The sequence below is a fragment of the Tympanuchus pallidicinctus genome, unplaced genomic scaffold (genome assembly GCF_026119805.1).
Source record: "Tympanuchus pallidicinctus isolate F22 unplaced genomic scaffold, pur_lepc_1.0 scaffold13, whole genome shotgun sequence".
Classification (NCBI taxonomy): domain Eukaryota; kingdom Metazoa; phylum Chordata; class Aves; order Galliformes; family Phasianidae; genus Tympanuchus; species Tympanuchus pallidicinctus.
Window position 1 is genome coordinate 17367460 of NW_026294648.1, and position 23739 is coordinate 17391198.

Here is a 23739-nt window from a genome sequence, read left to right on the forward strand (position 1 = left end):
CACAGAAAGGATGGAGCATGGAAAGGATGGTGCACAGAAAGGATGGTGCACAGAAAGGATGGAGCACAGAAAGGATGGTGCACGGAAAGGATGGAGCATGGAAAGGATGGAGCACAGAAAGGATGGAGCACAGAAAGGATGGAGCATGGAAAGGATGGAGCACAGAAAGGATGGAGCACAGAAAGGATGGTGCACAGAATGGATGGAGCACAGAATGGATGGAGCACAGAAAGGATGGTGCACAGAATGGATGGAGCACAGAATGGATGGAGCACAGAATGGATGGTGCACAGAAGGGATGGTGCACAGAAAGGATGGTGCACAGAAAGGATGGAGCACAGAGGAGACGTGCAGTCTGTGGCTGGCAGGGTGTCAGTGGGCAGCTCTGGCTGTCCCAAGCAGGACTGAGCCTTGCTGAGGGATGAATGAAGCCCTCAGGGCTGTTCTGCTGCTCCCTGTGTTGGCCTTAGTGCCCACTGACAAACAGTGGCAAGGTTTGGGGATGCCTTTCCAAGAGTGATCCTGATGTTTTGTGACAATTAATCAGGCTATTTATATCGCTATAATTAGCTACGTTATTAATATTATCAAGGCACCACAGTGCTAATTATATGTCTGCTTAACATGTGCTATCAGTGCTGTTTAAAATCCAATGTAATTCTGCTTGACATTATCCCTTCCATTAGTGTTATTTGTTGTGTGCTGCAGAAGATAATGCAGTGCCTCTGATCGTGGCTGATGCCACTAGCTGTCCCCACGTGCTTTTGAGAATGATGCCACTGAGTGATGCTGCTGTCCTGGGGATGCTGTGCTCTCCATCTCTGGGGTCCCCTGCCCATCTGGGGCTGCTTTGGAAGGAGGGGAAATCCTGCCCATGTGAGTAAAGGAAGTAGGGCTCTGCATTGGGCTTGTGGGGTTCCTGTGGGTTTTTGCCCCATCAAGAGCTTTAATATGTAATATCTGAGAAGAAATACGTGTGAGGAGCCTGGCTTTAAGGAAACTTTCCCTTCCCTTTTTCCCTTCGCAGGGCTTCTCCTCTCCCAACCGAGCTGGTGTGGGACATGACACTGACATTTTATGGCCAAGATGGAGGCCATCCTCAGCCATTGGTTGTTCTTTTTGGGAACTGCACCCAGCCACGTGCATCCCGCAAACATCTGTTGGTCTTTTCCAACCTTAATGACTCTGTGATTCTATCCCTTTCCTGCAGCCAGGCTGCAGCACTCTGGCATCCTCCTGCTGCCCGAGGAGGCTGCAACCAAGGGAACAAACCCTTGCATATCAGGGCAGGAACTGAGGTGTGTGTTGTCTGCATCCCTCCCCTCAGCCTGCTCTCCCATTGCACCGTGAGGCAGAGGAAACAGCTCATGGATGTGTGCAGGAGTTGGAGCAATGGGGGATTGAAAGCCAGCTGCTGCAGTGCTTGATTGTCTCGTTTGATCCTGCAGGCTGGGAGCTGAGCTGTTTCAGGGCACGCTGAGCAGGGAGGCCCTGAGGAGCAGCTCGGTTGTGTTATTCATCTGCAGGCAGCTCAGTGTCCCTGCACAGCACGAGGTGCTGCAGGAGAGGGGGGGGGGGGTGTTCAGAAAATGGGGCAGAAAGGGGTCAAGAGGAACTCAGGGCTGAGATTTAAACGTCTTTATTGATGTATTTGAGTGTATAAAAGGATCTTATGGACAGAGTGGAGAGCGACGTTGTGCGTGGTAGGACTGGTTGGGTATCTGGGACAATTTCTTCTCCGTAAGAGAGGTCAGGTGATGGAATGGGCTGCCCAGGGAGGCGGTGGTCACCAACACTGGAGGTGTTGATGGGATGTTTAGGTGTGGTATTGAGGGACGTGGGTTAATGGGGGAATATTGGAGGCAGGCGGATGGTTGGGTTGGGTGATCTTGGAGGTCATTTCCTACCGTGGGGATTCTATGGTTCTAGCACAAGGGGGAATGGCTTTAAAGTAGAAGGAGGGAGGTTTAGGCTGGAGACAAGGAGGAAATTCTTCATTCTGGGAGCAGCGAGGCCCTGCACTGCTGCACATGGGTGCCTCATCCCTGCAGGTGCCTGAGGTCACGGGTGGGCTGTGAATGGGTGGGGGGCACCCGGCCCACGGATCGGGGCTTCCTTTTGGGGCTTCTCATTGAGCTCCTCGGTGTGAAGCTGCCTTTCTGTCCATCCTTGGGGGACTCAGGGCTGTCGTCCCTCCTCAAGGCCACCCTTCAGAATCCCCCCCTCACCATCCTCATTTGCTCCCAGCTGCTCGGGCTGTTGCTGACCTGCTGTGCATCCCTGCTGCCTGCAGTCGTGTCCCAGCCTCACAGAACACGCGACCTGGAGAACAAACCTCCCGGAGATGCAACTTATGCTTTTATTACCAATTAATATTTGAGATTAAAAGCCTGTTCTGCACTATTTTGGCTTGGTATCACTAAACGCTGGGACGTGGTCATAGCACAAGTCAGGCCCCCCCCCCCCAAAATTGATTTCCTCGCCATCATTTGCCGCCGACCTCTGACGCGGTATCTTTCTGATCTCTGCAGAATTCAATCCAATTTCTGCAATGATTTGAAATGCAGGAGCTTTAGCTTCGCTTTGAAGCTAATTTTGTACTTGTAATTCAAAGCATATCACCCCCTTTGGTCAGGTGCAAATTCTACTCCTAATTCATTTCATGCGTTTCGTATTCTGGTTTCGAAAAGCTGCATTTCAATGCTGCTCTGCGGATCAGGCAGTGTGTGCTACAGGTGCCATCCTGTGCATTTGGCGTTGCAGATTTTCCTCGTTGCATGTTCAGATTTGGTGTTTCAGCCCTTCAAAAGCCACCATTCGTTTGGAAAATTGAAGGATGTCGTGTGATTTCAAGATTCAAGCCATGCACTGCGCCTTGCAAAATGGCCACTGGGTGATTTTGTACCATCTTTGGGTGCAGACCTTTGAGACTCAGGCAAGAGCCTGCTATGATTTTATATGCTTACCTATTACAACTTCTGCTGAGGAAGGAATCACAGGCGCTGTGTTATTAATCATTCAGTCGTGAAAATGAAATAGGTATGCTAATGTATTCCTGTACAACTGCATTCTCCAGTTTCAAGAGGGTAAATGCAAGCGTGCTTCTGCCTAATGAAGCTCTCATGGCTGTGAATCACACTGAGATCCTCAGGAGGTGGGGGTGAAGGGAGGAGCAGCTCTGGAAGTCACCAGCAAAGTGCTGGGAAGAACCCAAATTATGCTGGTGGAACTCCATGGTCTCCCTCTGTCCGATCTGGAGCTTCAGCTCTCCAAGTAGTTTAATTCATCACAGCCTTACAGACCAGTGCCTGCTCTAACAACCCATCCCACTCCCTTTCCCTTTCCCTTTCCCTTTCCCTTTCCCTTTCCCTTTCCCTTTCCCTTTCCCTTTCCCTTTCCCTTTCCCTTTCCCTTTCCCTTTCCCTTTCCCTTTCCTTTTCCCTTCCCCTTCTCCTTCCCCTTCCCCTTTCCCATCTCCCTTCTCCCTTCTCCCCTTTCCCCTTCCCTTCTATTCCCTTCCCTTTCCTTTTTCTTCCCCTCTCCCCTCCTTCGTCTTATCTCTCTCCTTTCCTCTTCCTCTTCCCTCCCCTCCTCTCCCCTTTCCCTTCCCCTTTCTCTCCTCCTTCCCCTTCCCTTTTCTTTTTTCTTCTCTTTTCTCAAGGTCAGGTTTTTTTTCTGTTGCTCCTAATTACTGCTATGAGTTCCTTGCTCTTCTGTTAGCATTCCTGTGCTCTCCATCACGGTTCTGCCTTCCACCACGATTGCACCTTTCATCCCAGTTATATTTTGCCTTTTCTCTGCTCCAAGTTTGAACCCTTTAGGACCAGCCCTGCCCATGTCCCCCACTGCTGAAGCCATCGAGATCCCCCTGTGCCATTCCATTTGTCCCTTTGTAGACTTCCCACAGTTCCTCCTTGAGTTTTCTCCTCGTTGGTTTGTTATTCCCAATGTTCCCTATCACTGTTTGTCAAGCTTTTTGCCCTGCAAACCCCATCAGTGCATGAGCCCCTCACACAGCCTTAGCAATGTTTTTAAGGGCTCTTCATAGCCATGCCATTATCTGCAGCGAGCCTCGTTAACGTAATTGCGCTGTCATTAGTGAGCCCACGAGGACTTGGCATTCTCTGCAGCTGGCTTCCACCCACCTGCCCTTACTTTTCTAGCAGGGCAACTTCTAAGTCGTGCCTTGTCTCTTCCTACCGTGTATTCATACCCATCCTTCAAAGAGCGCATCTCCCGTCCCACCAGTGCCTTATTCCTCGAGGTTATACATATTTATGGGGATGAAGCTGTGTTGTCTTCCTCCTATGCTTTGAAAGGAGCTTTGTTCGCTTTTGGCTTCAAAGCCAGCAGCAGCATGGTGCTGCTAGCAAAGCCCCGCTCCTATTTCATGGCTGACAGTCCTCCCTCGGCTGTAAAGCAGCGCTGCTTTCTCAGGATCTGATCTATTGCTCAGCTTTGTCCTCTGGCTGTTCCTTTGCATTCAGCAGAGGGCCTCCAAAGGCTCGGTGCGTTCTGGTCTCTAATCCCTTTCCCATGTCCGAGATTGTTAATCCATATTATGGCTGTGATTTGCTGTCCCTTGATGTTTCTGCCTTCCAAGGACGGGCTGCCAGGGCTGCTGCACGGCCAGCTGTCGGCTGGGGCTCAACCTGCATGGCTGGGTCCAGCGGAGAGCATCCATCCCGGTCTGCTGAGCTGTCACACTGTGCTGCTGGGACACGGTGCACTGAGCCCTTGGCCTCAGGTGTCCTGAAAGTACCCAAGGACACAAACCCTCTATCTTGGTGCATCTTCCAGCAGCATCAACTCCAAGAGGTGAAATTCCTGTTCCCTTGCAACTCTTGCCCTGGGGAGGGTGTGCAGTACGTCGCTTGGTTGGAAGGTCCCCTTCTTTTTGCTGGTTTTGCAGGGGTATACTCCTGATGGAAGAGGAGTTCTATGGAACTATTCTAAGCATGCACAAACTGCCTTCTATTTTCCCAATTTTGAATTGATCAGCATGGGTTCAGTCTTCCCAGCCTGGATTCCTTTGCTGGATATGTCTGCATCCGAGTCAACCCTTCCTCATCCAATGGGGGGACGTGCTTTTGAAGCACGTTTTCCTTATTACTTCTTGACCTCTCAGATCCCCAACCCAACCCCAGCCCACCCCACCGTGCCCATCCTCGTATCCTTCAGTGCCACATCCCCATGGTTCAGGAGCACTCCCAGGGATGGTGACCCCAGCACTGCCTGGACAGGTCAGGTCGGGTCATTCCCACCCTTCTCCATGTTAGGATGGGTCAGAAGTGAAAGAAAACGCTCATTTCAAGCTGCTAAAAAACCCACAGTTGGGCAAAAGCTTCTCTTAAACACGCTGTCCTTGCACAGAGGGCTCCCAGCATCACCCCTTGCTCCCTGTGCTGGGTTTGAAGAAAGTGAGGAGAAATTATTCATTAGAAGTACATTTCTGGAAAAAGGCATCGCTTGGAGTGACGGAAACCTTTTCTTTCCGCTCTGCCTTTTTAAAGCAACAAATAAAAGCAGCAGAAGGTAAACAAATAAGCTCAGGACTCACCGTGGCTTGGGAATTTTTACATCAAATGTAGCAAATTTAATAAGATGTCTGAAAAACGCATCCTTTTAGGTTGAAAAGCACACAGGCTGAACCGGGGAGCGAAGTCTTTTGGCGTGTATTTAAGTAGGACAGCTTAAACAACCCGATCGTGGCAACATGGCTTCAGGAATAAAAACGGGCTTGTCACAGTCAGGATGAATTTAATAAAATATTTAAACAATTTTCAACAGTGCTGTGGTGGTGCAGAGAAAAAACCCTGATATTATCCAGTAGTAGGAGAATCGCTTTGAAAAGATTAAAGAGTGTAAACATAGAAGGACCTAAATAAACCCTATGCACTTTGGTGCTGTTGGATGAATGCTTGTCAGGGGAGCCTGGTAGAGCCTCGTTATCTCCCTCGTTAGCATGGTTTTAGGCTGGGAGGGGAGGGAAGCAGTGGTGTTAGGGTGAGGGATGTGGTCCAACCTGCAGCCATCCTTGCTGAGGACCTGGTTGAGGATGGGGATGAAGCCCTCAGGGATGCCTTACCCTCCAGGCTCGTCTCTGTGGGCTCTTTTTTCTCTTTGGGTTGGGGAGGCTCTGGGGATCGGTGACCCTTGAGGCGGCTCCAAGAGGCTGAGGTGGGTGATGGGTCACCTTGGAGCAGCCCATGCAACGGGAGGCTGTGGGATGCTGCTGCGGGTGCCGCAGTGCTGCCCCAGGCTTTGTGCCAGGATGGTCCCCCAGGAAATCCAGACTTGTTGGGCTCTCCACCAGCTCTTGTTCTTCCTAATTCTCCATTCATCCGTAGCATTTGATGGAGCTGTCGCATCACCGTGCTCCAGTGGCCACCATCACACCCGATTTGGCAAAACTCACCCTCCACCATGGCAGCACCCCACCAAGCTGTCACCCCATAGCAGAGGGCCACCAGCTGCCTCGTTCTTGGCCTTCTTCTCCTTTTTAGAAGAACAGGTCAGCGTGGCTCCCTGAAAAACATCTCCTGGCAGCCAGAGGTCATCCGTCGCACCGCGCTCATTCCTCGTGTCCCAGCGGTAAGAGGACGGCTCGTGCCAAGGAGTGCAGGTGTGGGGGCTCTTACAGGATCTCTGCCTGGAGGAATGTTTTCAGAAGGAAAGTCCCTGTTTTTCTTAAGCACCACGGGGAGAGAAAGAGCAAACAGGGGAAGTGCACGGCTTGGGGATGCACACGCAGCAGCCAGACGGCAGTCCTTGCCAAAGAGATGCTTCTGACCGAGTCTGCAAGTAATCAGCCGTGTCGGAGCAATGACAACATTCAACTATCTCATGTGATTTTTGTTCTTCCTCTTGGAACCGTGCGCGCAGCTTTCATTTACCAGAGCAGCCAGTTCTCCCCGCACCGTTCTGCAGGTTGTGGGGTGAGATGAGCAGAACCTCTTTGTGATGTTCTCAGGGTTATGGGGCCAAAGGGTGAGATTCTGGGAGGAAGCCCCGCTTGACAAGCAGTGAATTTTGTCCGTGGCCATTTTTATATCTCATGTGTTTAGTCAGGAGCGTGGAGCAAGAAGGCAAAACTCTATGTGTGTATGAGTGCATTGGTAGAGGTTGAAATCCTGCTGTTGTCTGCAGGGATGGAGTGCTGCAGAGAAGTGGGGTCAGACTGGGTGGCTGTAAGTCCATGCCCCATTCCTTTGGGGCCCAGCAGAGCTGTGGCTGCCATTCTTGAGCAGTGCTTTCCTTGCAGGAGCACGTTGCATTTGCAGAAAGCATCATGGAAAAGAAGGATTGGGATAGTGGATGTTCTTGGAACTTGTGGGTGCTCCCAGTGGCGTTGTGGGGCTCTGAGAGTGCTGAGCCATGGGAAGGCTTCAGAAGTGCAAATGAAGCTGCTGGCAGTGCTGGCAGCCCAGTGCTGTGTCCTTCTGTCTCTCCAAGCCAGCTGCAGTGTTTTCGAGCTGCCTTCAGCCCCATCTGCAATCCTTTTCAGCAGCACTTCCCTTCCTGACCTCCGAAATGCAGATCTTGCATGAAGGAGGAGAGGAATTTCCTGAGCAGGGTGAACAAGCCCTGCTCTATGGGAGGAGCTCTCCTTTATCAGAAAGCCCCTATGAAGTGCTGGGCGCTCCCTTATGGGACAGTTGGAAGGTGGAAACTCACCCTACTGTCTCCTTACGTGATGGCCTTGGGGAAGTTGGGATGGCAGTGGGTTTCTCATGTAGGAGAAGCCTGGGTAGTGCTGTTAGGGCTCTGAGGGCTGGGGACAGGGCTGGAGCATCTCTGTGGCACCTGTGGGGTCTGTAGGGCTGCAGTGGGGCTGATGGGGAGGGAGAGTGGTGCCATGCTATCATAGACTGGGCCAAAGGGATGGTGGTGAGCTCAGGCTGAAAGCACCAAGCAAGCCCAATCCCATCTGTGCAGGCAGGCTGGGGGATGCCAGCTTTGGGGTGGGGTCTTCACTGGGTGGGTGTGTGGGAACTGCTGAATCATGGCCTGAACCTCAGATTGAGCTCTGAGTCAGCCCTGGGAGCACAGGTGAAGGCAATTCTGTGCTACTGGAAGGGATGGAGCCTGGCTGCACCTCTCCTGGACCCATCTAAGAGCTGACTGCCAGTGGGGAAGGATGTCTGCTGGAGATTGCTCCTCTTGGAGTCTTCTCAGTGGGCCCAAGGATAGGCTCTCCATCCATTCTTCTTTAGTGTGATAACCTGTTTAGCCTGACTTTCCTCTATATTTCTTAATTATACCATCTGTACATTCGTTGGTTACACAGTGGGACAGCCAGCACTCTTCAGTGCCGTTAGAGACGGTGACAAGACTTTCACCAGAACAACGGCTTCGTTTTCTAGGTCAGCCCTGCTGGTTGGGGCGATGGCGGGCACGGAAAGCTGGCATTTCTTTTCAGCTTTTACCAAGGCCATGTTGCTGCAAAGGGACTTAAAATGCATTAGTGTCACAATGCAGGAACTGCACAGAGCAGCTCGGCGGCGGCTCTCTGTCACTCGTCCTTGTGTCTGCTGAAATTCTCCTTAGCAGAGAGGCAGCCAGCTTGCTGATCATATTTTCCCCCTGGTTTTATTATATTTGCAAGCATCACACTGGGGAGATGGACTGCTACCAGCATTTCAGTCTAAACATTGCACCCAGTGCTCATGTGGGGAGCAGAGATGGGAGCAGAGCGTGCACTGAGCAGACCCTGCGCTCTGCATCCTGATGGCTCATGGGGGAAGCATTTCCCATCTGCACCTTGGTGTGCACACATGGTTTGTGTTTGTGGTGCCCAGAGGGAGGGGGGCCGGGCTGTGTGTCCCACTGCAAACAATTATAAATGAACAAGAGCAACAACACTACTGTCCTGAAATAAATCGTTGAGCAAATGCTCTCCGCTTTTGGCTGCCTCTGCGTGAAGACGAATGTGGAAACCCAGCCCTGGTGCAAGGCAGGTTCCTGTGGTTGCTTCCCGTGCCACCTTGTTGAGCTCCCTGCCCATCCCACTGGGCTGGCTGCAGTTGGGCATCGCTGCAGCAGGAAGGGGTTTGCTGCCTGCAGGGTCCTTGCTGTGCTTGCAGCCTGCCTTCTCCCCTTGTGCAGTGACTTTGGCTCAAGGATCCATTCTGTGGTGTTCCCTTTTCTCTTTCTCATTTCTCCCAGTTGTAGGGAAACCAAATCTTCTACCTTTCGAGCCAGAAGGTGGATGTGTGGGGAAGTGGTGAGTGCGCTGTGATCCAATTAAACGAACCCCCTGTAATTGCTGTAATTTCTGTAATGCCTACAAAACAGCCAGCTGGTGCAGCCGGAGCTCCTAGCACGTTGTTGAACAGAAGGAGAAGGTTGCACCTCCACGCTCAGGCAAGTGTGCCAGGGGAGGGATCCTGCAGAGCAGGCGTGCTGCTGGGCTGCTCCCCCCTCCCCAGTGCCCCCTCTGCCAGCGTGAAATCGGCTGCAATTTCAAAGCTGAAACATCAATGCAGCCTCGTCAGCGATGAGGGAGATAATTAACGAGTGGGATGCTCGGTGAGGTGACGTTTGATGATGCAGAGCTGCGAGGAGAGGTGGTGGTGGAGCTGATAGCAGCTGGCTCTTGCATTATCGCTGCAGCACTGCTGTGCAGAGCGCTTTCAGCTCAATGAAGGCACCCGGAGCTGCACTGCTGCCTCTTTCAGCCTGTCTTTCAGCACTGTGCTTTACCAGCCACTGGCTAGCAATTTGCAGGGCTGTGAGTGAGCTGGGAGTATTTTAGGAGCCAGTGGTTTTCAGGAATGAATGCTTTGCCTGTGCTTTATGACTATGATTCAAGCTGCCTTGGCTAGCTCGCCCCCAAATTACCCGTGCGTGCAGATGTTTATGGGTCTGCTGGAGCCGTGGTGGAAGCCTCGGGCTGCACTTTCTTGCTGGGTATGAATAAAACACTGCAGGGATCCTCTCTCAGCCCTGGAGTTTCAAATATTAATAGGCTATCGCTTTCACGACAAGCAGTGCAACAGGTTGAGAGCGCTTTGCTGGGAAGCGTTTCCTCTTAGTGAGACCACATATTTTAATGGCATGGCAGTGTTGCTTGAATTATGGATACCCCAAAGTGCTGGTCCACTGCATGTCCACGGATAGAGGTGTCTTTGCTCCATCCTCTGTCATCACTGCATGGCTGCACAGCCCTGTGAGCACAGAGCAAAGCGCTGTGTGGGCAGCCTCATCCTTCCTCCAGCCCTTCATCTCCATCACCAACTGAGGATGAGGAGGGGTGGAGAATTGCAGCTATTCAGTCCCTACAGACAGACTTTCCAGCTGGAAATCGAGGTTGAAAAGCTCCTTCTACCCTTTTGAAAAGGCAGGGCTTGCCAGCAAGGGTTGTCCAAACTCTGCTGGGTTTTGGGCAGCCTGTGCACAAAGTTAGCCAACGCTTTGCTCCCTCTGGCAGTGTGTTGGGTGATGTGTGGTCTGGTTTGCTGGATGCAGTCCTCCCACTTCTCTCATCTTGTTTTGTCGTCTTTTCTCTCTCCATCCCTGGTTTTCTGGACCCGCAGCAAACCCTGGAGACAAACCTCACCAACCTGGTTAAACGCAACAGCGAACTGGAGAACCAGATGGCCAAGCTGATACAGATCTGCCAGCAAGTGGAGGTCAGTGAGCACAGCGTGTGGCACTGGGGAGCACAGCTGAAGGCAGGGGGGTGTGCAGCATTGCTCCCACCTCCCTCGCACAGCAGTGGGACCGTGGAAGGGGTGGGATGGGCTGTGAGGGTTGGTGGGAGGCATTGCCTGCACGGTGCCACTTTGGAGAGGTCAGTCTCAAATGATGGAAAATTCCACATGGATCTGTAGGGTGGGAAGGGGGAGGTGCTGGTGTGACTGTGAGCTGCTGGGAGGAGATCTACAGGCTCTGTTGCTTTGTATTTCTATGTGTTCCCATAGCCTGTAGTGTCCTCCTGGGGTCAGCTGTATTCCCGTTTCATCTGGAGCTCAGTTGGGATCTGATGGGGGCTGAAGTGCTGAAAAAATATTGGCTGCAGCATCTCAAAGAGCAGAACCTGGACATCTGTTCGTCCCACAGCTGGCCAAATGCAGTCATAATCATGGAACCAAAGTTTCTGCAGGTGCAGGCAAGGATGCAGTGTGAAGCCTACAGCTGCTGGCAGGGATCTGGGAGCTCAGGGGTGTGCTCTCACCTGGGGGATGATGTGGACTGCAGCAGGTCCCAGAACAGGAGCAAAGCCAGGCAGCTGCAGCTTGGAAGGGGACAAGGACAGAAGTGCTGGGAGCATCTGAGCACACAGTAGTGATCCTCAGCACTCTGGGAGTGCAGTGCAGCCCTCACCTGTGGCACAGGGCTGGTGTTCCCATCGCTGGGAAGAGCCTTCAGCCCCTTTGGATGGAGGAGGTGCTGCAGTTTTGAGTCTCTCATCCTCTGAACCTCTCAAGGGTTGTTGTGCTCGCCCTCCTGCAGACAGCCCATCCTCTTGTCTCTGTTGTGGCCTCGCTTTCCTTCCTGCTCCCAAACAGAGGCCGTGTGCCTCCCCGCATCCTTCCTGCTGTCAGGACAGTGATTGTGATCTCCCCTGCTTGCTGGGGCCAAAGAGCAGCGGTGGGGCTGATGGCAGCAGCACACGGAAGGGCTTTGTGCAGGGATTGCAGGAGAGCGCTAATGGGAGAGAGGAGATCACCTTGAATCCCACCAAAGAAAGGGGCTTGGCTGACCCTGCTGCTTTGACCACTTGATCTGCAAAGCCCCTCTTGTTTGGATGTACGCTCAGGCATCTCTTGTTTGTATTTGCAAGGGAGCTCAGTGCCAGCCATGCTTCTTGGCTGCAGCTGCTGGGCAATGTGCTCCCATGAAACCTTCGGCAGGAAGAAGGCAGCAATGCCTCGCTGTTGTCCCAGAGTACATACATCAATTAATAGCAAATTCATTTGCAGCTTTGTTTGCTGAAGTGATACACGGAGAGGGGCTGTTGCAATTAATTACTTCTTAATGGGCCATCGATTTTTTTTTTAATTATTTTTATTTTTTTTCACTTGCTGAGTTGAGCAGCAGGTTCCTTAAACCTTCCCAGGGAGCAAAGGCACCGATCTGCTGCAGGGATTGCTGCTGCAGGGCCAGGGGTTTTGCCAGTGCTGTGGGATGATGCAGGAAGTGCTTAAGGCAGTGTGAGAGGAATTTGCTTCACTCTCAGTCATTGCAGTGGGCCCCAGCTGGAGATTGCATCCCTGGAGCTTCCCACATGCACTGCCAGAGCTGCCTCACCATCCAGGGAGCTGGTGGGGTTGTGGGTGTGCAGGAAAGCATGTGGGGATGTAGGAAATGGGGATGTGGGAACAATGCAGGGATGTGAGTATAGACACACGGGGCTGCAGGGATGAGAGTATGCAGGATGTGGGGATGTGCACATACAAGGATGCAGGGATGCTGCGTGCACCATCTGGAGTCACTTCCCCACAGTGTCACACACGGGGGGAGGGGGGAAGAAGCTTTTGCTCATGGAGCTGCATTTTGCTCCTCACCATCTGCAGCTCAGAGATGGGGCTCTGCCTCTCCTCCATCAGCACTTTCTACAACTGCCTGCCACGCTCAGGACCTCTCCCTATGGAGCTGAGGCACAAGGAAAGCACTCTGGAGGGAGCAGGGAGGTGGGGGGGGGGGGTTAGGTCTGCATGGGGCTGGGATCTGTATTGTGCTCCTGGGGAATTCAGGGATGTGGAGCTCTGATTGCTCCACTGCCTTCCTGCTGCTCTGAATCCTAGGTTTGATTCCCACCCCCCGCCGCTACCTTGCAGCAGATTTTGAAGATTATCCTGTTTTTCTCAGCTGAGTTATCCTCGCACACCATCAGCTGTCTCCCACTTGGCCATTGCATAACCTGCTGGCCAGCTTTAAAAAAATAAAAGGTCTCGTAGCAAATGTGTTTTGCTCAGGGATGGCTGCGGAGTTCTCCGCTGTTGGAGATCGCTCTGAGAGCACAATGTGAAGAAAACCTGTTTCTGCCCTGCGGTTGGCTGTTTAATTGGCTGAGCAGCAGGGCTCGGGTCCCTGCCTCAGCTCCCTGAAGGCCTCGTGCTCCCAGCGCTGCTGGGCTTCCAGGTGGGAACGTGGACACGGGGGGAAGCTCATGGCTTTGTTCCACTTCCTCGCTGCTTTGGTTGGAATGAAGGCTGCAGCTCTATTGCTGCAGGTGGGGAAGGAAAGCGGAGGGGAGAGGACCCTTCCTGGAGCTCCTTGCTGAGCGTAGACGTGGCCAGGGCAGTTCTCCAGCCACAGGCTTTAAACTGTGACAGATCCATTCCGTGGGTTGTATTCCTACCATCAGTGCTTGGGTCTGGGAGGTGCCACAGTGCAGGAAGCTGTGCTGGGTGCTCACTCCATTCTCCCTTTTGGTGCCATGGTAGTAGGAGCTGCCAGAGGGGCTCACATCCCGTTTCCCATCCCAGCTGATGGAGCGTGGCCACCTGCGGTCCCTGATCTTTATTCAGAGCGCAGTGCCCTGTAGTGGCACCCTGGCAGCTCCAACCATGCATGCTTTTGTTTTCCCTGCCCAGGTGAACACAGCCATGCACGAGGCCAAGCTGATGGAGGAGTGTGACGAGCTGATGGAGATCATCCGCCAGCGTAAGCAGGTCATCGCCGTCAAGATCAAGGAGACGAAGGTAAGCACTGCATGAGTCCCCAGGGCTCCTCCTGCAAGCACCAGGCTTGCACAGTCGCTTGCATCAGCCCAGACAGCTTCCTCAGGGCTTTTCTATCACTGCACTGCTGATATAATAATGTAGAATTAATATTTAAGGGCCATCCCAGCCCTGCGCTGCATTGTAGCCCTAGGCAAGTTTTCCTGCCTTTCTGAGCCTGGGTATCCGTTGGGCTCCCACTCTGTGCACCCATTGCAGCACCCAGAGCTGAGCTGTGCTGCTTGTCCTGCTGGGAGCATCAGCGCTCCAGCACTGGGTGTCTGCACACAAGGGCTGGGGATCAGCTCACCCCACGTGCATCTGTGCAAGAGCCAGTGTTGCCCTCGGGCACTGTGGACCCTCTTCTGCAGGGGTGGAAGCTTGGAAACGTGTGCTTTTATCCCAGCCACTTCAGGAAACATATTTTATGTAACGGTGCCTTCTGCTGGTCCATCTGTCTGTCTGCCTCTCACTTCCCACCCTCTCCCCCGAATGCATTTTGACCACGCTGTCCAGTTTCAGGCAGAACGCTGGCGCTCAGAGCTGGCTTTTCCTCCTGCTTGGTTTCTGGGGAGAACCGAGAGGCTCTGATGTGTTGCCCCACACTGGCAGCAGGAACTCAGCTGCGTGTGAACTCAAAGCAGTGAGCTGGTGCCTGAGCAGCTGCAATTCCAGCACCGTTGCTGCGCGTGTGTGATGTGGGGCAGTGTGAGAGGATGGCTGTTTGGCAGTGGGTGAGCTGGGAGCGCAGCACAGCCGCCGGGAACCCCTGCATGGTGCTCCTTGTGCATCCCCGGGTCTCCCAGCATCTCTGCTCTGAGCTGCTCGGGATGGGAGGTGTGAGAGACGCCGTGGTTTCTAAGCAGCCTTTCTCAGGAGCCTGAGCTGCAAGCAGTGGAGAATTTAACAAGCACAAAAAAAGAAAAGCAGAGAGAGCTGGGGCTGGTGGCTGCCTGGGAATGCTCAGGCTGCACAGCGAGAAGCAGTGTGCTAAATTACCTTTGAGTTCTCCACTTCTGGGCTGCTCTTCCCAATGAGAAGCCCAGCACAGAGCGTGGGTGGCTGCTCGCTCCGCAGGCAAACCCCTCTCTTTTACAGTGGAAAAAGCATCAGCTGTGCAGGGAGGCAGCTTGAAGCGATGCTCACCTAACAGCAGCCCCTTTCCTCCCCCTGCAACCTTTGCCATCAGGGACTTACAGACATGTGGGTACTGGTGTCCCTGGGGAGGCTGTGAGCTCCTGGGGCTGCAGTGCAGGTGGTGATGCCGTGTGGGGACGCATCCCCGTGCACCAGAGCTGCTCTGCCTTCAAACAGCACAGACCAGAGCTGCAGTCCGAGGCTTGTGAAGCTTGAGAATCCCCAGAGATGAGCGCTGCGGGCTCTGCTGCGTGCTGGGATGTGGTCAGAAGGAGCTGGTGCCTGGGCACGCCATCATAGCAAGGGCCGGGGCTGGTGCTGTGCTCTCTCCTCTCTTGAAGGTTGTCTTTTCGTTTCTCTTTTGGATGATTTTTATTTTCCACCAAGGCTGGTCTTAAAACAAACCACCCCTCAGCCTGCTGAGCCCCAGCAAGCCTCCCTGCCTGCCCTGTGCAAACAGCCCTTCGGAGCCATGCCTGCCTGCCGCTAGCTGAGGCGAGCCCCCTGGCCTCCCTTTCCTCAACTGGAGCAATTTGAAGCCTATCTGCTGGCTTCCCACCCCCATGCTGTCAGTGTGCAGCTCACGCAGTGGTTCTGGAGCTGGGAACCCAGTGCTCTGTGAGGGGCCTGGCTATCAGCATCGAATCAGTGGGATTTGCAGGCTGGGGACGCAGTGACAGTGCTGACACTTGGGAGAGCAGCTCCAGCAGCTGCTGTCAGCTGCCAGCACTGCAGCTCGGCTGCTTGACAAGTCCCAGGCACTATGGGCATGGACTGACAGTGTGCTGGGGGGGCACGGGGTGATGCAGCAGAGTGAGGGGGTTATCATTAAAAGATGAAAAACGGGAGGAGGGATTGATGTCAGGATGGGCTGCGTGCAGGTGAGCAGTGCAGAGCACCCGCTGTGCCCGGGGGGTGGGATGGCTGTGGGTGGGCACAGGGAATGGGGATGGACCTCCAGTCTTGTGACTGGCTCATTGCCTGCTCTAATTCAGTGCACCCTACAGAAACGTGAGTGCTGCAGCCCGCGAGCGATGCCAGGGATGAACACTGTTCCTACAGCTCGGTCCTTGCTGCATGCTGAGGGTTTCTAAGGGGTTTTCACTGAGCTTCTCCCCCATTGGTTCTTCTGAGAACTGACATTCGGTTGGGTTTCTCTGTTCCCTTGAGCACCCGTGGTACTCCCATGAGATGTGTCACCAAGCCTGTTGTCTTTGTTTCTTCCTTTGTGGCTTGCTTGGTGCTGTCTGTCAGTAAATACTCCCCAAGGAGCCCCATAGGAAAGAGACCAAGTGGTCAGAGGGTCCTGGAGTGGGTCAGCACTGCTCAGGACTTGCTGGGATACCAGTGGGGATGGAGCAGAGGCTGCTGTGCCCTGTGTTACGGTGCAACACTGGCACTGCTTTCCCATCCATCCAGCTGAGCACCACCGCCTTGCTGTGCTCACCCCACAGGTGATGAAGCTGAGGAAGCTGGCCCAGCAGGTCGCCAACTGCCGGCAGTGCCTCGAGCGCTCCACGGTCCTCATCAACCAAGCAGAGCACATCCTGAAGGAGAATGACCACGCTCGCTTCCTGCAGACAGCCCGGAACGTGGCGGAGAGGTGGGTGGCAGCCTGGTTGCCTAACTGCTGTGAGATAGCCTGCAGTGATCCCATAGTGTCCCCCGAGTGCTGCCCTCGGATAGCACTGCTGGTGGTGGCAGGGCAGGAGCTGCGTGGCACCTCTGAAGGGTGCTGAGGGATGCAGCCTGGCTCCCCAGTCAGGCAATAGCAGTGAGAGCACCGATGTGGGGAGAGCCAAGCTGGGGCATGGGGATGGGACCCCCAGTGATGGGCCCCCAGCTCTATGCCCTGTCCCTGACACTCCGCTGGGTGTCGTGCTGCATCACCTGCTGTCCCCTGCTGCCATGCCGTGTCACCGTGGGGCTGCTCACCCCCTTCCCATCAGTTGGGAGTCGGGAGCAGAGTGCACCCCGATGCGGATTGATGGGCTCTTCTCTCCTTTCAGGGTCGCCATGGCAACTGCATCCTCTCAAGTTCTGATACCAGATATCAATTTTAATGACGCCTTTGAAAACTTCGCCTTGGATTTTTCCAGAGAGAAGAAACTGCTGGAGGGGTTGGATTATCTCACCGGTGAGCACAGGGGCACGTAACCCCTGCTCTGCCCCCCAGCACTGCCTCTTTCCCCCCACCGAGTGCTGGGAGGGGGGATTTTAAACCGGGTCAATGGTGGGTCATAGCAGAGCAGAAGCCCCAAGGCAGTGATGTCTTCCCATCATCCTGTCGGCACCACAGGAGTTCAGAAAGTGGGGGAAAAAATGATGCTCTCCACCAGTGATGGAGGAGGTGATGCCCCCAGGGTGGGACAGACAAGAAGGCATGGGAATAAACTGCTTGCTGGGGCTGGAGAGCCAGGGGGAAGGCTGGGGGCTGTGGGGAGGTGAGGACGTTGTTACTTAACTTGTAAAATGAGGCTCTGCTCCCTGCGTGAGCCCCATAAAGAGCAAAAAAAAGCCCAGTGCGTATGACAACAAGCAAACAGCAGCTTGTTGAAATCACTCCCTGCAGCGCCGAACCCTCCGTCTGTGCGTGAGGAGCTCTGCACGGCCTCCCATGACACCATCACAGTCCACTGGATCTCAGAGGATGAGTTCAGCGTCAGCTCCTACGAGCTCCAGTACACCATCTTCACCGGGCAAGCCAACTTCATCAGTAAGTCGCTGCTTATTGAGCAGCCCCCAACCCAAAAGTAGGCATGGCAGAAGCGGGGATGCTGATCTCACGTTCTGCAGGAGGGCACAGCTGGCCTGGTGCATCAGCTGGGGGCTCAGGTAGAGCACAGCAGGAAATGCCTAAGGGATGGGGTTTCTGTTTAATTTTCCCCCCTTCCTAAAGATGGTGGTTTAAAATGACACTTAAAGTGATCTAAATGGGCTCTCAGCTCTTGAGCACCAAGCGATTGGCATGGTGGGGAGAGGTGGTGGAAAGGGCAGGGCTTGGAGCTGTGACGGCCCAGCAGCCCTCAAGGGTGGGCAAGTCACATCTGCACTCTCCATCAGATTTTCCTCATCATTCGCTGTCAGAAAACATTATTTAAAAGCCAAACGCAGAAGCTGGTTTGGTTGCACTTGGAGGAAAAGGAGATTTGTGGGTCTCCACGGAGGGGCAGAAGAGTGGCTTGGTCAGAAAGCCAAGGGCTGTTTGCTGTGATTTCATGTGATACGGCCTTATTCCTGCAGTTTGAGAGGGTTTGCATGGATGTGTTAATTGGAGCACAAAAGTACCTGTTCCAGTTTGTCCATCCTGGAATGGTGCCCTTGGGAGAGGGCAGCATCCCAGCAGGATGGCCAGGCACTGATGTTCTGCTCCTGGCTGTACCTCGAGGTGCTCAGTGCTGGAGGATGCACTCCCCAGATGCTCTGCATGGACTTTTTGAGCTTCCATTAGCTTATCTAACTTCACAGGAAGATGGAGGCTCAGGAAGGCTGTGAAGTGCCCTGTGCTGCATGCAGGAAGCTGCTCCTGCCACGTCCTGCTGGCGGCTCCCAGAGCTGACAAACGTGCATCCCTACAGCCAGGAGTGGAAAATGCTGATTGATTTCCTCTTGGCCAGATATTGCCTGGAGTTACCCGGTCCTACAGCATCCGGATGTCCCCACCCTGCTGCTCTGTGTTCCCCCTCTCCTACAAACACCTTTTCTCCAATGTTTTGCTCTTCTCTCAGAGCTCGGTGAGCATTTTAGGCATCCCCAGCCTCCATCCCCGTGCCAGCTGCCAGCTGAGGAAGGACCACTGAGCCGTTCAGGGGCTGAGAGGCACCAGGAGGTCTTTGCCCCACACTCAGTGTGGTCTGGAGCCCACTCAGGGCTCAGCCCCATGGGATGGAGAGCACAGACCCCGTGCCCTGTGCTCAGTGCCTGGAGGTGGGATGGGCTTTGGCAGAGGTGGGAATGACAAGGCTGTGGTGATGAGCAGCAAGGAGAGCCCGAAGGGGCAGGTGTCTGCAGCAGCTTCCTTGGCCTCCTTCTTGAAGAAGGAGGAAAGAAAACATCAGTTAACACCTCCAAGCAGAAAATGAATAATATATTGTGACTTGCAGTAACGTGTTCAGGACCGGGCAATGAAAGAGTCTGAGTTCTGCAGGAACCCATGCGTGAAGAGGTGATGAAAATAGCACACAGGGCTCACCAAGCAGAGCACCAGTGGGCTTCCAGCAGGGCAGGTGCCTGCTCATGACACACAGCTGCTCGTGCACAGCTTCCCCTGCACGCTGCCTTTACATCTGAGTGCTCGGCAGGACGCAGGTGTTTTGTGTAGATGACAAACGCTGCGATAAAAAGGATGTTTTCCAGCTTTGGCAAGGAGAGGAGCCCTCAGCCCTCCAGGCCAAGCCTTTCTTGGTAGCTTTGAAAAGGACACCCGCTTTGGAGGCTGAATTGCTCCATGATTGCCATCTCTCAGCCGCTCTGCCCTTTGCGGGGCCGGATCCCAAGGTGGCTCTTGGCTGCAGGGAGATAACAGCCGCCACAGCTCTGCCTGCAGGATACCGTCGCTATCATTGCTGTTGGATTTTCTACTTCAGATAGCATTGCTCTGCTCCCCTAGGCGGCTTCCATGTGTACTTCAGACCAAATCCTTGCTGACAACGACTGCAAGCTCTGGCTGAGCGAGCCGCGGGGGAGGAATAATCCCAGTGCTGTCCCCACGTGAGCCTTCGAGGAGGAGGTGTGGAGTGTTTTCCCGGCTCCCGACGCACAGCTGTGCACACACACACATGGATGGCAGGATGCTGGAATCCCTCCTCCAGCAGCACGCCTTCCCAGCCCACTCCTCACATGCCGTCTCACACCTCGCCCCCAGACCTGCTGGATTGCAGGGAGCCCCCAGCTCCTACCACTGAGCATCATTGATCCTCCTCATGCTGAAGGCAGCGCTCCCACGTTGCAGTATCAGCCCCAGAGCTGCTTTTTGATAGCAAGAGCATCTGTAGCTGCAGTGGATTCTATGGGGCACCAGCTGCCCACAGCCTCTTGGTGCTAGCTCAGCTGTTGCCCCCAGAACTGGCAGCTCCCTTTGCCCACAGAAGTCTTTCTTGCCCTGGGACCTGCTGCACATGACAGTGCTTTTCTCCTTTCCTGTAGCACCGTGTTGTGGACTCACAGAATGGCTGAGGTTGGAAGGGACCTTTAAGATTAAGGAGTTCCAACTCCTGCTGTGGGTTGTAAGGAGTCACCCCATCTTTAATACATCGCTGTGCTTTCAGTGTATCTGTCAAACAAACCCCTGCAGCGTTAGGGCTCGTGGCCTCCACAGTCTCCTCATTAATTTCTATTCCCAGAAGGAACCCTTTCCCTTACCCAGGAGTAACCCTTTCCCCTTCTCCTACATGACAGGTCTCTACAACTCCATGGACAGCTGGATGATCGTCCCCAACATCAAGCAGAACCACTACACCGTGCACGGGCTGCAGAGCGGCACCCGCTACATTTTCCTGGTCAAGGCCATCAACCAGGCGGGCAGCCGGAACAGCGAGCCTGCACGGCTCAAAACCAACAGTACGTATGGCAGGGAGCGGAGCAGTGGTCCCCAGCATCACCTCCCTGCCCTGCTGGGACTTGTCTCAGGGCTGTGTCACCCAGCGTGTTCCAATCAGCTCTCTGCTGGGGTTTAGGGGCTCATAGGGTCACAGAACGGCTGCGTTGGAAGGGATCTTCGTGCCCACCCAGCCCCACTCCTGTACCCTGGGCTGCGTATCCCACCAGCTCAGGGCCCACCTGCAGCCTGTGGCACCTCAGAGATGGGCAGCCCCATCTCTGGGCAGCAGTGCACAGCCTCACCGCCCTCTGAGCAAAGCATTTCTGCCCACCCTGTGACCTAAAGCTCCCCTCTTTTAGCTTAAAGCCATTCCCTCCAAGCCTGGCGAGCACAGCGCTCCTTCGGGCTTCTCTCCGTGACGCTGCAATCACTCAAGGCTTTGAAAGCTCTGAGTAGGCTTTTGAAATGATTTATTGCTTCCACCTCCTCGTTTTCTTTGCGAACCCTGCGCAACCTTAAACAAAATGAGCTGAAGTGGAGTCGGTGCACTGGTGGGGTGGGGAGCTGCCGAGATGGGCAGGCTCCAATCCCGTTCTGCCTTGTTTGTTAACAATGCATCCCTCCCACGGCTGCTGTTTTTGAGAGCTTTCTAAGTGCCTTGAGAGGCGCTCGCTGTGGAAATAAGAAATTGGGGACTTGACAAGCCAAGAGCAGCGGTGTGACACAGCAGCACGGAGGGGAGCAAAGGCTCTTGCTTCAGCAGCTCCCCGGGGACAGAGCTCACTCCGGGGCTTTTTTAGCCAAGTGTCATTTGCTGGAGACAGGGCCACGATGCTGAGCGCTCTGCTTGGCAGCTGAACTCCATTTAGGAGAATAAATCAGCGCCCAGTCGGGCTTTGAACTCCCCTTGTCGCTCAGATGTGTCTGCAGCAACTTGCTGCACTTGTTAAAATCTGGAGCAGGCATTGCCTGAAGCGCTACACAAATTATTTTGTGTTTCTGTGGCTTTGAGGAGCTCCTTCCTTGGGCAGCAGTCCCAGTGCCTGCAGCTCTGCTGCTCTTCGGGCCACCAATGGTCGGTGGCTGATGGTGCCCAGTGGCTGATGGCCAGCCTTGCTGCTTACCTTCTGACTTCGCCTATTGCTGCCTGCTTTTATGTGCTGTAAAGCTTCCAGGTTTCTGGAGCAGAGAGCTGTCATTCTGGCCGCAGGGATGGGCTGTGCACATGAAAGGGGCTCGCTGGTCATCCTTGGCCAGATTTCTGTGTGATGGTGCTAGCTTGACTTTGGGGCTGTGCCTGGTGCCTTGCAGCCTGTCCCACCTCTCCGTACAGCAGGATGTGGGCAGCTGGATGGAGAGGGGTGGCACCCATCTGGGACAGGGAGATGAGAGGAAAGGAGGTGCAGTGATTTGGCGAAGGGATGCCTCCTCTCGAGGTTGTATTTTCACAAAATCACAGAAGGTCAGAAAAGATCTCTACGATCACCAAGAGCAACCAACCCATTGCCACCATGCCCGCTAAGGCCACGTTCCTGCCTGATGTCCTTGGGCAGGGGGCACTGAGGAGGGATGTTCTCTTCCTGCATGCCAAACCTCAGGTCAAGGGGTGCCGCGTGGTGCTGAGCATCCAGCACAAATCGAGCTCTGGGATTTTGTGCGTGAAGTCAACGGGATGCTGTAATACCTGTGAACTGCAGGTGGTTGTGCCCTGCAGCACTGGGTGCTGGCGAAAGCCCCAGCTGGGGTTGAAGGATGGTCCATAGCCCAGAGTTTCCAACAGAAAGCCATGAAATGCTGGTGTGGGATGCTGCCTTGTCAACGCGGAGCTGCGTGCTTCTCTCCTTTCCCAGTGGACAATTAGGAGACAGCATGCACTTTCCAGCTGCTGTAAGCTCCGTGGAGGTGTCAGCAGTTCGACGGGCAGGGCCAATTAGCACGTTTCACAGCCTCCTTTGTGCTCCCAGAGCGCTGTTTGGAGAGATGGCTTTGCCACAGAAGGTCAGTGTCAGGGCACATTGATTTCTGCAGCATCAGCGCTGCCACTAAATCTGTGTTTTCAAGCTGCCCTGAGCAGAAGAGCTGGGGGAAAAGAGCTTTGGTCTGGTGACAGGAAGAAACCTTTTGCTGAAGCTGTTCTTGGATAGATCTTAATTATTAGCAAGTGTCCAAAAGTGGCTGAAACTGACAGAATGAGGGACTGTGCAAAGGATGGCCGTAAATGAAGCGCATGGGAGATGTTCTCCATGGTCCTCGCCGTGACCGTTGTGGGCAGGTCTGATTCTCGTGCTCATTTCTGTCTTTTCCTGATCTGTTTGAGACCCTGAGGGTGGTACAGTGCCTCATTAGAGAGGTGGGCTTGCAGCAGTGTGAGCAGCTCTGCTGTTAGCAGCAGGAACGTGGCAGTGCTGATGCTTCCTATGGAGCAAGGTGAGATGAGCGCGATCCCGAAGCAAGCTGGGAGTGTTGGAAGCTTCGTAGGTCTGAATAGATTAACTCAGCATGGTGGCTTTGCTTCCTCAAAGTGATGGGAGGACAACAGTTGCTGCTCTCCAGACCTCTGCCAGGGGTCTTGTGCTGTTCCTGACTGCACAGCTGGATGGCCCAGCTGGAAGCTCACAGCCAGGTTTGTGCTGCAGTGCTGGTGGCACTGGGGTGGACGGATGGAGCAGGGATGTCACCAGCTGTGGCATTTACTCAGCTGGAGCTCAACTAACACAGGTGAGCTCAAGGCAGTCAGCAGGAGCTGCTGAGTCTTTCCAGCCTTTGTTCTTTCCATGAAGCCTTGACAAAAGCTGGTGATGCTGCTGGCCCCTTCCTTGCAACGTGCTGGTAAGGTGAGCAGAGAACTGAGCAATTCACCCAGGATGGGGATGGGCATTGCCCACGTTGGGCAGGGGTCTCTGCCTGCCCCAAGGCTTCATTTACCCTTAACTTGTCCTAGTGGCACGTCCCACAAGCCCAAGGCCAGGATTTCCTCTTTGCTGCTGACCTCAGAAAGGGGTCAGCTCCAGCCAGAGGACGCGTGTGCCTCTGTCCTGATGGAGCTGGGTATTTTTGTCCCTCCCTTCCTCCAAGCTTGTCTCTCTGTGTTACTGCTGGGAAAAGGCAGATCTCAAAATATTCCAGAAGCTGTAGGATAAGATCACTCTCAGTCTGCAGCTTTACTTTCAGTCCTCCCCACTCATTTATCTCACAATAAATGAATTTTCTCAAGGAAAATAAACGTGAACCACCAGAGCAAGCAGAGAGCGATGTGGATGAGCTCAGTTACAGGGCTGCACTGGAAAGCTCTGCACACTGCCTTGGCTCTGTTTGCAACACTTCCTAAGACGTGGATTTCCAACAGCCTTGCTGGAAGCATTGGCCAGGTGCTGTGCCTCTCCAAGCCTCAGT

General features: G+C 54.0%; 1 protein-coding gene across 2 annotated transcripts in view; it reads left to right on the forward strand.

Moving 5' to 3' along the window:
• The window catches only part of MID2 (midline 2), a 52110-nt gene that overhangs the window by 24193 nt on the left and 4178 nt on the right, over positions 1 to 23739 (forward strand). For both annotated transcript variants that reach the window (XM_052673061.1, XM_052673060.1), the window contains exons 3-8: positions 10539 to 10634; positions 13545 to 13652; positions 16262 to 16410; positions 16817 to 16944; positions 17380 to 17523; positions 20205 to 20366. In XM_052673061.1, coding sequence (XP_052529021.1) covers positions 10539 to 10634; positions 13545 to 13652; positions 16262 to 16410; positions 16817 to 16944; positions 17380 to 17523; positions 20205 to 20366 — 787 coding nt within the window. The remainder of the gene's footprint in view (positions 1 to 10538; positions 10635 to 13544; positions 13653 to 16261; positions 16411 to 16816; positions 16945 to 17379; positions 17524 to 20204; positions 20367 to 23739) is intronic.